We start from the raw sequence: 15889 nt of genomic DNA, 5'->3' as shown, positions 1-15889 counted from the left end.
ACTAGAGTGGGTTGCCATTTCCTTCTCCAGGGGATCTTCCCAACCCAGGGATGGAACCTGTGTCTCCTGCGTTGGCAGGCAGGTGGGTTACACATGAACCACCTGGGAAGCTCCCAACAGAATCTATGCCCACTGCAAATTAGATCATGCCTGACCACAGAGGTACGCACTTTCCTTTACCCCTTACTTCATGTTGATAATATTCTTTCACCCCTTTTCAATCATTCCAAAAAAAGAATTTATGAAGTATCCACTATGTCCCATACATCGAGATAAGGTTAGAGTGGTTAAAAAAGCTATTTTCTTTCTTTATGGAGCTTTCAGTCTAAAGAATATATTCTTTAAAAATAAGGATTAAAGGGTCCCTATTTTTCCGAGAAGCTAAAGGCAAAGGAGAAAAGGGAAGATATACCCATATGAATGCAGAGTTCCAAAGAACAATAAGGAGATATAAGAAAGCCTTCCTCAGTGATCAGTGCAAAGAAATAGAGGAAAACAATAGAATGGGAAAGACTAGAGATCTCTTCAAGAAAATTAGAGATACCAAGGGAACATTTCATGCAAAGATGGGCTCAATAAAGGACAGAAATGGTTTGGACCTAACAGAAGCAGAAGATATTAAGAAGAGGTGGCGAGAATACACAGAAGAACTGTACAAAAAAGATCTTCACAACCCAGATAATCACGATGGTGTGATCACTCACCTAGAGCCAGACATCCTGGAATGTGAAGTCAAGTGGGCCTTAGGAAGCATCACTACAAACAAAACTAGTAGAGGTGATGGAATTCCAGTTGAACTATTTCAGATCCTAAAAGATGATGCTGTGAAAGTGCTGCACTCAATATACCAGCAAATTTGGAAAACTCAGCAGTGGCCACAGGACTGGAAAAAGTCAATTTTCATTCCAGTCCCAGAGAAAGGCAATGCCAAAGAATGTTCAAACTACCACACAATTGCACTCATCTCACATGCTAGGAAAGTAATGCTCAAAATTCTCCAAGCCAGGCTTCAACAGTATGTGAACCATGAACTTCAAGATGTTCAAGCTGGATTTAGAAAAACCAGAGGAACCAGAGATCAAACTGCCAACATCTGTTGGATCATCAAAAAAGCAAGAGAGTTCCAGAAAACCATCTATTTCTGCTTTATTGACTATGCCAAAGCCTTTGACTGTGTGGATCACCACAAACTGTGGAAAATTCTTAAAGATGGGAATACCAGACCACTTTACCTGCCTCCTGAGAAATCTGTATGCAGGTCAAGAAGCAACAGTTAGAACTGAACATGGAAAAACAGACTGGTTCCAAATTGGGAAAGGAGTACGTCAAGGCTATATATTGTCACCCTGCTTATTTAACTTATATGCAGAGTACATCATGTGAAATGCTGGGCTGGATGAAGCACAAGCTGGAATCAAGATTGCAGGGAGAAATATCAATAACCTCAGATATGCAGATGACACCACCCTTATGACAGAAAGTGAAGAAGAACTAAAGAGCCTCTTGATGAAAGTGAAAGAGGAGAGTGAAAAAACTGGCTTAAAACTCAACATTCAAAAAAAAAAAACAACTCAAAAACTAAGATCATGGCAACTGGTCCCATCACTTCATTGCAAATAGATGGGGAAACAATGGAAACAGTGACAGACTTTATTTTTTTGGACTCCAAAATCACTGCAGATAGTGACTGCAGCCATGAAATTAAAAGATGCCTGTTCCTTGGAAGAAAACCTAGACAACATATTAAAACAACCTATATAACATATTAAAAACAACCTAGACAACATATTAAAAAGCAGAGCCATTACCAACAAAGTGTCAGTCTAGTCAAGGCTATGGTTTTTCCAGTAGTCATGTATGGATGCAGGAGTCACTATAAAGAAAGCTGATCGTGGAAGAATTGGTGCTTTTGAACCGTGGTGTTGGAGAAGACTCTTGAGAGTCCCTTAGACTGCAAGGAGATCCAATCAGCCCATCCTAAAGGAAATCAGTCCTGAATATTCGTTGGAAGGACTGATGCTGAAGCTGAAACTCCAATACTTTGGCCACCTGATGGGAAAAACTGACTCATTTGAAAAGACCCTGATGCTGGGAAAGATTGAAGGCGGGAGGAGAAGGGGACGACAGAGGATGAGATGGTTGGATGGCATCACCGACTCGATGGACATGAGTTTGAGCGAACTCCGGGAGTTGGTGATGGACAGGGAAGCCTGGTATGCTGCAGTCCGTGGGGTCCCAAAGAGTCAGAACAACTGAGTGACTGAACTGATTGAACTGATATTTCAGGGACATATGTGCTTAGTCACGCAGTCGTGTCCAGCTCTTTGTGACCCCATGGACTCTTCGTAGCCCACCAGGCTCCTCTGTCCATGGAATTCTCCAGACAAGAATACTGGAGTGGGTTGCCATGCCCTCCTCCAGGTGATCTTCCCAGCTCAGGGATTGAACCCAGGTCTCCCACATTGCAGGCAGATTCTTTACCATCTGAGTCACCAGGGAGCCCATATACTTGAATATTTATAAATAAAATGATAATGGGGGAGTCATGAGGAATATTGGTAAATTTGGTGATGACCTGAGAATTATTGAAAGTGAGTGATGGGTACTTGGAGTTCCTTCATATATTAACTCCATTTACTTTTGCATGTGTTTTTTCTAAAGTAACACAAAAGGTTATTTTTTTTAAAGTATTAATACAAGGCAATAGTGGCTAGATGTCAAATGGATGACATCCATGGCCTCTGGATCCAGATGAACCACCACGCCACCCAAGCTCTCAGACTAGAGAGTGTAGCGAGGGGCAACTTAAACGTGGAATGCTGGCTACACACACATTCCAAGAGATGCCCATTCTGTGTGACTTCAAGAGTCTCCATCTCCTGGATGTTTCCCCTCCTTCCCTAAGGTAGACAATGGCAGGGAGAACGGCCTGCATCTCACCTGACGCACATTACTGAAAGAACAAGGAACCTCTTTCACTTTAAAAAAATTTTTTAAGTTTTTGGCCATGCCATGAGGCATGCGGGATCTTAGTTCCCTGATCAGGGATCGAACCTATACCCCCTGCCTTGGAAGCTCAGAGTCTTAACCCTGGACTACCAGGGAAGTCCCAGGAATCTCTTTTATCCATTGTCCACCTGAACCACAAAAGGAGAAAGGGTCTTCAAACAGACTAAGGTCAAAACCATACCTCATATAAGTCTTTTTGTAAAAACAAACAAACAAAACAGGCATTATCTGGACCAAAATTGAAGTGGTTCTTTGGTTTGTGTGGGAGTTTAAAATATTATCAGAATGGTTGTTTGCTTGTTATAAGAATACTTTTGTTGGTCCAATGTTTGCAGGTGGGATGTGAGGCTCCGCAGGTACACGTGTTGCTAGGCCATCGCTGACTTTTATTCATCAGGAAATGCGGGGAAGCAAACTGAGGAAAGGGAAATGGAAGGCTAGAGAATAAGTAAATGTTTGGGGCAATATAGCAACAAGGAGCAAACGACATTCAGGACTCAGAACTACACCGAGACCCAGAGTAACAGGGCATGGATGGGGAGGAGGCAGGCCCCTGGCACAGGGGCAAGGGGGCAGGCGTGTGTTAGAGCTCTGAGGAGCAGTGGGCGGCTGACCGGGCAAAAGCACACCGCTGACGTGACCTCGAGGTCTGGCAGTGCCCCAGTGTGTCGTCAGGGTACTGATTTAGACATGAACCCTGCGTGAGGGGCAGGAGATGGAATTGCTGTCCTCACAGTCTTTCTAGACGGGGAGACTGCATTAAGCTAACAGTGACACCAAATGCAATGCAGACCTGAAATGTCCTTCTGCCTACTTCTAGCCCTATTCACTTTTTTTGAAAAAATCTTTACTGAAATTGTTATAACATTGTTTCTGTTTTGGTTTTCTGGCCAGGAGGCATGTAGAACCTTAGCTCCCAGACCAGGGATTGAACCCACATTCCCCGCACTGGAAGGTGAAGTCTTAACCACTGGACCACCAGGGAAGTCCCCTGACCTTTAGTTCTTTGAGTCCTATTCTTCCTCCAAACCATCCTCCTCCAGGAAGCCTTCCTGGATCATCCAAATTTTCAATTATTTCTGCCCCATCTCAATTCTCATAACACTTACTGTCCACATCATTCATTTGGCATCTATCATTTATTACTTTAGGAAATAAAAATATATCTCATACATGTACATGTAGATACATATTTATATACATCTATATCTACATATCATAAGCTATATATGCACACAGATATATATACACACACATACACATACACTTTTATCTGTAAGACTGTGAGAGTCAAGAGAAGAGAGGCAGCTCACGATTTGTTAACCACTGTAACCCATCTTTCGAGCCCAGTAAGCACTGGGAGTCGTAGAGGTGAACACTCACAGAATTCAAAGCTCTAATAGAATTCCTGCCTTTTAGTCTTAGTCCTGCAGTGCACCAGACTCGTATCAATAAGACACGAGCCCTTGAATCTCTCCAGGGCTCCCTTCCTGCTCAGATGGATTAAAAATACTAATACCTCCTCACACAGTTCTCAAAAGCACCAAATTAAATCATGATTGTGGAAACACCTTGTAAATCATTATTCAGATTTAGGATAATATTATCATTCTCTTCTGGGTTTTAAATCCGGGCTCTTGCATTTCATGACGGTGGAAGCGTGGGTAAATTCTTCAACCCCTGAAAGTCTTCGCATCCTCATCTGTAAAATAGGAAAGATAAGTCCTAACTTGCAGGGTTGTTACCAGAATTAAACGAAATCACATTTACAGCATGGCTAGCAAGACACACAGCGCCCAGCACTCACTTGGAAGTCTTGCTCCCTTCCCTGTCTTACCAAGTGTATCCTGGTAAGCTTTCCCTATCCTGTCTGGAGCAGCACCCTGCACACGGCAGAAGTTCGAGAAATATTTACTCTTGATAAGGATACTCTTGAGAATGATGTTGATGAAAACAGACAACGACTGCCCGCGAAGATGCCTTCGCGGTGGCCTAACGCCAGCAAAACCGACTTTTAGATTTGAATCCCTTGTGCCTTCTCCTCCTTGCCTTTCTGACATGTGGGGGGAGGGTGGGAGGAGACCTTCAGTCTGGTAGAGGCCCCTTTAAAAATGTACCCGGGCTCCTCCTCTGCCAACCAAGTCGCTAAAAATACTACCACAGCAAAAGCTGAAATATTTGCTGAGAAAACTGAATTTCCTGCTACCCTCACCCCTTCCACTCAAAATCCTGACCTAAGAAGCCCCCAGCTCGGCTTCACCAAAGGCACAGCCTCCCACGTCCCACCCTCGTCTTATCGTGGAGTCCCGCTGTGGGTTAGAGCTAGGATGTTATGTTCAAAAAGTGCCCACTCCAAGGCGGGGAAGCCACAAGTCTTGGCAAATAGCTTGCCATGTGCCTTGGCGTTTGTCTCTGCTTACGAGGACCAGCTCTCTCCAAATCCCCCTCCATCTGTCCCAAGAAGGATCTGTACTGGACCCTAGAAGCTTCCCACTAATCCATCTTTTATCCTCTCTTGTGTCGAACCATCTCCTCCTCTGCCAGCTTTGCCTTCTATTCTGTGCCCTCCACCTCCCTACTCCCGGCTGAGTCCAGCACCCACGGGCCCCAGCTCACCCTCAAACCAGGCCCTTGCAGACTTCTTCTCCTTTCTAGGCCTGCAGTCCTTCTCCTTCAATAGCAGTGGGAGTCAGTGAAAACAGGGGAGTTTTTGAAATGTGAAGAGTCGAGGACGGTAAATGCAGGGCCAAGCCCAGTGGGTTAACAGGTAACACTCCAAAGGCTGGCCTTGGCCCCAGGCCCCAGGCCAGGCAGTTCTCTATGGGGAGTGTCACCTGATCTCGCCAGGTCCTCAAAGTCTCGGGATACCTCAGTTCTCACTGCTCCTGTCTCCTTTCCTTCTCATTGATTCGAGAATCAGAGGCTCACAGATCCATCCAGCCAGACTTGCCGACAACCTAAGTCACCTAGTCCAGAAGAGGAACCCCTCACCAGAGGATGTGCGTGCCCTCGATGTGAGCTGGTGGAGGGGTCCACTTCTGTGCGTGTCTTTGGATGTGCCCATGTGGCAAGGAGCCCACAGTACATGTCTCTGCAGATGTGTGACCAGTGTGTGTGTGTGTGTGTGTGTGTGTGTGTGTGTGTGTGCGTGGAGGTGTCATTACATGGGGACATCCGTGGTGCTGCTCCCCTCTGGATACTTGAGTCTGTGGGTGTCTGCCTTCCTATTCCTGTCTCTGCCTTCCTGTCTGTCTACCTTTTCCTCACCTCGGCGCCTGCCCATCCCCCTGACAAGCACTGTGGCCAGTTCTGTGTAGGCGCCTCAAGTGGGCTGTTGCTGAAATGGTTGTTTTCCGGGTGGAACCACAGTCGCGTAGCCATTGTCCCTTGGGCCTGCGGGTGTTCAGAGACCCTCACCTCCTCACAAAGGTGTTGTTCAGGAGGAGGAAAGGGGTGCTGCCTGTGCAGGGGTCTGAAGGGGGGTACATTAGTAAGATACCCCCTCTTCAGCTCTGACCAGCAGGAAGAAGGGCCCAGAGGCAATGCAGGCTGCAGAGTGATGTTGCCTAGCAACTTGGGAGACTTTACTGCAAACTCACTCAATCCCGAATTCCTCAGCTCTAATTTGGGAAGAGATAAGCATGGAGTCCAGGCCTGATATCCAGTGTGCCCCCCAGGTCCTCCTTTCCTCTCTCCTCTGGAACCCAGAGTTGAAAACTAACGGGAACTGACACAACCCGAGGCCCTCATGTAGTCAAGGGCCCGAGTTCCCAGGACTTTCTGTCATTTGGTGGAGGTGGGGGGGGGGGGGCAGGGGGGGGAATGAAGGATGTGCCAGAGACAGACTGGGGAACAGATTTTCAGTTACAAGGGTGGGTGAGTCCCAAACCTGCTGAGAGACATCCCTACACCCCAGGGCCTGGAATCCCAGCCGGCATCCAGCTCAGCTTGGGGGACAAGCTGGCTAAACCTGTCCCCAACCTGAGTGACTACCAGAATTTCCCTCCCACTCATTTTCCCTTTGGCAAGCAAAGCCCAAATGTTCAGGTAGGAAGGAAGCATGCAACAGTCGTGCTAGGACAGGCGAGGGGCTGTGGGGTCACATCAGTTCTGTTTCAGCATCCCCTGTCGCAGCCAGAGCCACAGAGCATTTTCCCCTTCCTCCCCTTGGCTCCAGTCCACACACCTGAAGAGCAGGCATCCTTGCTTCCTTCCCTCCTCTGGGACCTCAGCTGAGAAGGACCTCCCAGTTTTCTCGGAGGTGGCCCAACCTCTTCACTAGCATGCCACGCTGCTAGCTCTGGTACCCTGACCGGTTGGGGGAGGTTGGCAAGCTGTTCCCCCACCAGGCTGTTCTCCCACGAGGCTCCTCCTCCCATATCTCCCTTCCCAAGCCTCTCACAAAGCCCACATCCTTCCTCCACCATGGACCCAAAGAACTGATGACTTCAGATATTTCCCTACACTGGGGTTGAGAGTATTTTCTTCCCCTCCCAGGTGCAAGGGTGAGCATAGCCAGTATTTGTCTTATTCAGAAGCAATGGAACAAGATGTTGGGGAGGTGTGGTTTGGGGAATGAGAAGGAAGAGTGTGTATATCCATATATAATATATATATGTATACACACACACCAAATGGGTGTTGTGCATATATGATTTTGTCTTGTTAGTGCAGGACATGTAGACGGAATGGATGGATGGATAGATAGATAGATAGATACGTAATGCAGACATTTCCAGTAGAGTGATTGCCGTGTACATGTGTGCTGGTGGTTGCACATAACAGGGAGTCTGCGTGTATCTGCACAGCCTGTGTACAAGGCCTGTGTAGTTATTTTTGCAGGCTGTGTCTGCATGTCGAAGTGCACGTTTTAGTGAGCCTGGGGAGTATCATATATGGGCGTGTGGGGCTCTGGTGTGAACTTTTGTGTTTCCGTGTGCCCACCACCGGGTTGTGTACCCACACCTTCCCCATTCCACCGCAGAGTGATGACGACACCTTTAAACCGCACGTCCTAGGGGTGCATTTATTTCTTTGAGACCTGAGGGGGGAGGGAAGGTAGAGGGAACCATATCTGGGACTCTAGCTAGTTTGTGGAAGTGTGGGTGAGGGGTGCATGATTTTCTCTCTGTGGGTGGGAGGAGTGTTGTGCCCAGATGCTAGTGTTTTTGTGCCCGGGATGTCGGGGTCCTCCTTCTGCGTGCGGCGGCATACATCTGCTTGGCAGTCTGCCGCCTCGGCAGCAGTGTTGGTGGTGAGTTTGGCAGGCTGAGGTGTGTAGGAGGAATGGATGGAAGTGTGTAGGCAGACGGGCTGGGGCAGGAGGCGGGGCGAGGAGGAGGGAGCCGCGAGGGGGCGTGGCCCTGCCTCCAATCCCCCCGCCCACTCTACCGAGGGCTTCTCCTGATTGGCTTCTCTTCCGCAGGGCTCAGGATACTTTCTCCTGCAGAGCGGAGCGCGGGAGAGAGGACCCGAGAGCTGAGCGGCTGGTTCGGCGCGGATCGGCTGCCTCGCCACCGCCCCAGGGTCCCCACCCGTCACCGCGCAGAACCCCTGCGCCAGCCTCCGTCCCAGCCAAGGACCCCCGACATCAAACATGGACTGCTGCACCGTAAGTGAGCGGGCCTGGGGGGCGGGCACTCAGCTTGGTCTGGGGAAGGGGCTACTGAGAAGCTCCGGGAGGGGGAGTGGGGAGTGAGGGGATGGAAGTGGGTGCAGAAGACCTAGGAGCGAATGGTGGGTGGTGGAAGGCGCCCGCCTGACTGGGAAGCCCTAGGAAAAATGCTCCCCAACTCGCGGGGGCGTCTGAGCGCCCATCCGCCAAGCAGTCTAGGTTGGACCCGGAGCTCGACAAGGCTCTGCAATAGGAAAGCTGCAGGTTAGATGAGAAGCGGAACTTCCCCAGGGAGACGCTGGAAACCGTCGCCTAGCGAAGCAACCGCGACTCCTTTCCCCTGGCTTTCGGCCCCCGCCCCAATCCCCGTCCTACTACTGCCGCCGTCGGTGAGCGGACAGGATGACCTTGGTGACCCTGGCGTCCTGTGCAGCGCCGGGTGAGATAGTCAATTCATAGTGGTTACCTTAGTACTGATGGTGGGCAGCGGAAAGCCTAGTCCGTGTGGTCCTGGGGAGGGATTGGCCCGGCCTCCAACGCTTTCTAGCTCTGGAGGGGGCTGGGTGAAGTGACCGCGAGAGAGCCCTGCTGGCGAGGGAAGGAAGTGTCTGCAATTTGTCAGCGCCCACAAGGAGACCTGACGCCAAAGCAGGTTGCTGTTCAGGTGCGGGCATGAAAGCGCCTCGCACAGGACCAGGCTCCTGGTACACCCGAGGAGTGGTGATCATACGTGTATACGATATGTTTGTGTTTATTTACTTGTTACTTTTATTTATTTATTTTTAGTCCTTACATATGGAGAAAGTACGACTTCAAAGTCCTTGTATTCTCAGCCATTTGGTCAACCCAGCTAATGACACAAGAAGTTATGACTTTGCCTGCTCCCCACCCTCCACCGTATGGCTTAGAAAAGGGGAAAAATTAGGTTTGGATGGAAGGAATAGCCCAATTTAGAAGAGGTGAGGTTTCCCTATGTCTGAGTACCAAGAGGCAGAAAGAACTTAGGGGCAAGTGGTTGTGGTTGTTGTTATGATGTTTAGCTCTTATTAATACAAATAATTGTTGTCAATTTGTGAATGCTTACCATGTACCTAACACTTTATATTTAACCATCACGACAACCCTGTGAGGTAGATATTTTTCCATTTTATAGATGTGCAAAGTGAGGTTTAGAAAGATTAAATGACTTGCCCATGGATGTACAGCTTCTAAGTGTGGAAGTGGAACACTAGACTTGTCTGATTCCAACAGCTGTAATTTAACCTCTCCTATAAATATTTCCAATATTTCATTATAAAGGTAATATGCTCATAACAGAAAAAAAAAATTTAAACTGAAGAAAAGTATAAAAAAAGAAACATGTCAATCATCTACAATCCCACCCCTGGAGAAAGCTCTGATAACATATTTTCTTCCAGCCTTTCCACTCTGTTGTTCTCCTGGAAGCAGTTTTTGGTTGTGAAAGGAGAACTGGGCTCTTAATGGAGGTTCCTGGGCTCCTCACCCCACAGTGGTGTTTTACAAAACAGAGAAAATAAATGCATGGTGGGTTCTGGGTATGTCTGTGGGGGAGAGGAAATATTGCCCAGATGGTAAGAATGGTGGGGACGATAAGTCAGGAAGCATGGTCAATGGAAAGAAATGCGAGAGCAAAGACTCCAAAAAGCCAGAGGAGAGTAACTTGTCCCCACTGGCACCTGCAGGACTAATTAGAGTTGGATGTCGGGTGCCTGCCTGTGGACTCTGGTCTGCCCTGGACCATGCTCCTGAGTGCCCAGAAAGCCATGCTGAGGGGCTGGTGGGCATGGCTGGAATAAGTATCCCCTAAAAAAGAAGCTGCTCACTCAAATAGTACAGCAGAGGCAAACACAGTTATCCCAGTGGCCCCACATTCTGGGTCACCTCCTCCAGTGCATTCTGTACACAGGCGCCTTCCCCCTTTCAGGTCGTGTCCTAGGTGTGCAGGCTGAGCAAGAGATAACTCTCTGCCAGGCTGAGCAGGGGGGCCAAGAAGAGGTGACAGGGCTGAGGGTTGGGGCAGGGCTGGGCTGAGCGTCTTCCTACCCATCTCCATTCTGTGCAGGGCTGGGCTCTGTGCTGGGAGGAAGCTAGCATATGCATAGTGAACAGAGCACATCTGGGAGGCTGGGAACCCGCCCCTCTTCACCTTCCATCCTGGGCCCTCACTGCTGACTGTCCAACCTGGTGTTTGGGCAACACCTAGTCCTCCCTTACTCCCTTCTTCCTCCTTGGTAAGGAGGCTCAAACAGAAATGAGAAGAAAACAGTCCTGCTTTTTTTTTTTTTAAAGAGCAAGAGCTGTTGATTCAGATGTACCAGTTGCCAATTTACATAGTCACAAATATCTGACTTTTCCTGAATCACTTAATATAAAAAGGCAAAGAAACAGTTTTGGACTTTTTTTTTTCACTTAGTCTAGTTGACTTGATCCAGCTCTTAGAAATAATTACCTGCCCTGAGGCAGTGGTTTCACGTCACAGGTTTCTGAGTCCCATCACTACTTGTTGGCTCTGTGACCTTGGGTAATTTGCAAAATGTCTTGGATGTTTCTTGACCTGTAAAATAGAGATTAAATGAGGGCATCCCTGGTGGCTCAGCAGTAAGGAATCCGCCTGCAATGCGGATGACGCGTGTTCAATCCCTGGGTCGGGAAGATCCCCTGGAGTGAGAAACAGCAGCCCATTCCAGTATTCTTGCCTGGGAAATCCCACGGACAGAGGAGCCTGGTGGGCTCCATGGGGTTGCAAGAGTCGGACAGGACTGATTGACTAAACCATCACCACCACCAACGGGTGCAAAGTGCTTAGCACAGGGCCCAGCATATGACAAGCAGTAGGCAGGGATAATTCTTAAAACCTTTAGGACAGGGGAGCTGAAGGAGACTGCATTAACTGGGGCCAACTTCTAGATGTGGCTGAAGATATTGAGACCCTCAGAGCTGAAGTGATGTTTGGGACCAAGAGCCATGACTTGTGTTTTGCCCACAGCTGCCCGCCTCCCCCTCCCAGAAGCCCCTTAGTTCATGCAGAGCTCTCAGGCACACACCATCAGATCTTGGTTTTTGGAAGGCACCAACCTGGGCACCCTTCCTAGGTCTTTTTACTGTCCCTCCAGCTCTGCCCTGAGAACTCAGCTGGAGGGAGAGGGAGTGGACTCTGGGGAGGAGCAGTGAGTTGGGGGTGGCTCTGCCTGTTGTTCCATTCTGGATGCAGCTGGGGTGGGTGGTGACAGCAGGTGGGTCTGAGCATGTCTGGGGGAAGATACCCCTTCCTCCGCTCAACCTCTACAGCTGCTGGCTCAGGGGAGGGCGTTGGGCATGCGTTTTTGATCACTGTCCTCTTTGGAGAAGAAACTTTCACCGTTCCCTAAGAATATCCCCAAGAAAGGTTTGAGTTCTGAGAATCGAGGATCCAAAAGAGTGGTTTCTGTTTGTAAGTGGGGAATGAGATGTCAGGGAGAGAGTGGTAGGCCCAGGAAAGACAAAAAGAGTGTGTTGGGCCCCTCCACAGCCACCCCAGTCCTTGATAACATCGTTCACCCATATTTAACTCAACTGTGGACATCTTGAGCACAAACCAAAGATCTCTGAAGCCCATAAAATGCAGACAACCTTGGGGACCATGATGAGAGGAAGCCATTTGTAAACCTGGACTTAGGCATCTGGGATTGAAACCTAAGCAAGTCCTGAGGTGAGATCTGGTGAGGTCCCACTCACACTCATCTTAATTCCGTGAACTGGACGCGTGATGGAGGGAAGAGAAAGGAATGGAACTGAATTACTCTTAGTACGTGAGACCTTGGTCATCTCCTGCCAGAGAAACAAAAACACAGCGAAACTAGTGGAAGTCCTCAGGCCAAAAAAAAAAGACAAATTCCTAGAAGCTAGAGGGTCAGTTCGAAGGAGAAATGCCCTTTTAACTCCATAGTTAACCTTAAGCTTCCCACCTCACCTCAAAGCTGTTGGGTTGGGTCTTATTTTTCGGTTGCTCCCTGTGAAATTGTTTTTACATGACTGCTTCAACCTACAGAAACAACTATCTTGCATCAACTTACCATTATTTAAAAGAATCATAATAGCTACCATTAATTGAGTGACTAGATTGTGCCAGAAACTTTCTGCATATCACAGTGTTTATTCTTCCCCATGACCCAGAGGAACCTGATTTCAGATGAAGGAATGGAGATAGGAAAAGATTAGAAAACTTGCCCCAAACCACTCAATTAGCAAGTGGTAGAGCATCGTTCATTTTCTTGACTGCCTTTGCTTATCTGCAGAGTAGGAGTTAAAAGGGGCTTCCTAGGTGGCACTAGTGGTAAAGAACCGGGAGACACATGAGACCCAGGTTCCATCCCTGGGTCGGGAAGATCCCCTGGAGGAGGGCAGGGCAATCCACTCCAGTGTTCTTGCCTGGAGAGTCCCATGGACAGAAGAGCCTGGCGGGCAATGGTCCATTGGGTCACAGAGTCGGACAGGACTAAAGTGACTTAGCATACACACAGGCAGGGGTTAAAAATAGACTCTGGACTCTGACATACAAAAGGCTTGACTCTTTGGTCCTGATAACTACCTGCACAACCTCAGGTAGGTTTTCAACACTTAACTCAGTTTGATTAGGGGTCAACTGTGATAACAGTAAAAGGTACGTCATAGCGTTGTTGCCAGGGCTAAATAAAATAACATCTGTAAAACCTTGTGTTGCCATGCCTGGAACAAGGGCAGTGCTTCGATGGTATTAGGAACCATTGTCATGATTCTTTTCTTTCTCTTGAGCACCTCATGGAAAGGGCTTCTTGCTCCTGCTTATCTTTCCTTTGTCCTTTTTTGAAGTGAAGCCTTTTCTCTGTAGCTTCTTGCAGACGATTCCCTCTCTCCTGTGTTTGGAGCAGTGCAGAATGGAGTGTGAATGGGGGAACAGTCTCTGGCCTCTAGCCCTGGGTTGGGGGGGGGGGCCTACCCCACTGCAGGGTAAGCCCCATCTTCACCCTCATCCCAGCTTTGAGCTCTGGGGTGATTTTTACTTAGCGAAGGGACAGCCTGCTGATTCTTCTAAACCCTCTCCCAGGGAATCCTGGACTCAGCAGGGACCCTTCTGAGCCAGAGGCACCCTCTGAGGATGGGGGAAAGGCAGCCATGTCCCGGAGTCCCGGCCTGGTTTACTTTGCTTTTCTCCAGTAATTGTGTGCACCCTCCAGACAGCCAGCCGGCCCCCTTCACTGGGCTGCTGGCTGGGGCCTTGGCTCACTCACAGCTACCTGGCTGTCTTGTAGCACATCTACTGTGCGCTTCTTTTTCCTGAGTTGGGAACACAACTGTGTTCACCTGACCCCGAACCTTCCTTTTTGTCTGCCGCTGCCCAAGACAAACACGCACACACACACACTCCGTCCCCTCCCCCCGCCCCAGTGCGGGGTCTGCCTTAGCCCCTCTTGCGCTTCCCACTCCCGCGTCGTCCTGGCCTCAGTCCCCCAAGTCTCTCCTCCTACCCCACCCTCTCGGGGATCTCGGCCGGGTCACCCCACAAGACACCACCCCCCCCCGCTACCCCGCCCCCCAGGAGAGCGCCTGCTCCAAGCCGGACGACGACATTCTAGACATCCCTCTGGACGATCCGGGTGCCAACGCGGCCGCTGCCAAAATCCAGGCGAGTTTCCGGGGCCACATGGCGAGGAAGAAGATAAAGAGCGGAGAGCGCGGCCGGAAGGGCCCGGGCCCCGGGGGACCAGGCGGAGCTGGGGGCGCCCGGGGAGGCGCGGGCGGCGGTCCCAGCGGAGACTAGGCCAGGTGAGGCGGGCCGCAGGCTCTCCTTCCCGACATCGGGCCCCTTCCTCCGAAGGTGCAAGGATGACTAAGGGCACTGGGGGATGGAGAAGGGAGTGGAGGGAGCCAAGGAAATTGGTGATGTGGGGTGGGGGCGCATGGTGGGGAGGAGGCTGCGGGCTCGCGAGCTCACCTGTTTCTATCTCCATCCTCCATTCTGCCTCGCCCCGGACCGAAGGACTGAGCAGTTTCGAAGGTAATGGATGCGACTCCGACGCAGCGGGGTGGGACCCCTGGGTGAAAGAAAAGCCCCAGACCCACACCTTCCCTTCGACCGCCCCCACCCTCCTCCCAGCCAGGGAAAATGCCCCTGCGCCTGCGGGCTTTCTAACGCTTGGTGACACCTGACGCTGCGACGGGGCGCCCCTGGACCGACACGCCTGCCACCCGCACTGGACTGCACCAGTCGGGCCCGGGCGTCACAAACACCCCGCGGCTCGCACACCTTCCGGCCGCGGGCTCATTTCAGCCCAGTGACTCCGGGTGGGCAGTCCCGGGTGATCCGGGGTCCCCGATGCTCCCCGCCCTGGGTGCCCCGGTTCAGGACGGAGGGGAGAGAATAAAGTACTGGGAGCGGGCAGGTGCTCACCCCTTCTCTCTGCTCAGTTTCCCGAGACAGATGGATGCCGCGTCCCCTTCGCAGTGACGAGACTTCCCTGCCGTGTCTGTGATCCTCTCCTTTCCACCAACCTGCCAGCTTCAGGAGCCCTCTCTGCTTCCCCCAGAGACTCCCTCTCCCAGGAACACTTCGTCCATCAGTCGCTAAGGCCGTGCCCTTTTAGTTAGCTCTCCAGTCTAGTATGGTCCCCGTTCGCCCTTCCTCCCCACCCTGACCCCCCCATCCTCGCGCGCCCAAACCTTTCTTCTTTAGCTTCTCGCCCACCTCTCCCCACACCCAGCATGCAGCTCTCTCTCCGCAGCCTCCGCGTGCTTCCCTTCGCGCACTGCGGAGGGCGCCCTAAGCGTGGCCCAAGAACACTCCAAAAAAGAAAAAAGAAATCCTTTAGTTCCGCGCGCAGCTACAGGGAGCACCCCTGCGTCTCTGCTGCGCAGCTCACGCCCCAGCCTAGTCCAGAACTTCGGGGCGAGGAGAGAGGGGAGGACGGTTTTTCTGATGTCGGATGCCCCTGGCGGTGATCAGAAGGGAAGTTGCCCTGTCACACCCCAACCCCACGCCTGCCTGTAATCAACCCTCCCCTCTCCCCAGCGTACCCCGAGAGCCTCCTCTCCAGTTCTCAGCTTGTTTACGCGAACGCCGAGAGCGGGGGGCGGCTCGGTAGGAGGAGTCTTCCGCGGCCCCGCCCCTGCTCCTGCTGGCCCCGCCCCCACGGGCTCCTGGGGCTGTGGCCGGGAGGGTTTTTATCTCCGTGTGTGCATGTGACTGTGCTGGGTTGGAATGTGAACAATAAAGAGGAATGTCCAAGTGTT

General features: G+C 50.6%; 1 protein-coding gene across 1 annotated transcript; it reads left to right on the top strand.

The window, feature by feature from the left end:
- The first annotated feature begins 8444 nt into the window (after positions 1 to 8444).
- On the top strand, positions 8445 to 15889 carry NRGN (neurogranin). Its single transcript, XM_061167566.1, has 4 exons — positions 8445 to 8620; positions 14199 to 14425; positions 14640 to 14657; positions 15068 to 15889. The coding sequence occupies exons 1-2, from the start codon at positions 8606 to 8608 to the stop codon at positions 14418 to 14420; spliced, it is 237 nt and encodes a 78-aa protein (XP_061023549.1). The 5' UTR covers positions 8445 to 8605; the 3' UTR covers positions 14421 to 14425; positions 14640 to 14657; positions 15068 to 15889.

Source organism: Dama dama, chromosome 2, assembly GCF_033118175.1.
Source record: "Dama dama isolate Ldn47 chromosome 2, ASM3311817v1, whole genome shotgun sequence".
NCBI classification, from domain to species: Eukaryota; Metazoa; Chordata; class Mammalia; order Artiodactyla; family Cervidae; genus Dama; species Dama dama.
This window is presented reverse-complemented; position numbering and strand designations above follow the sequence as displayed.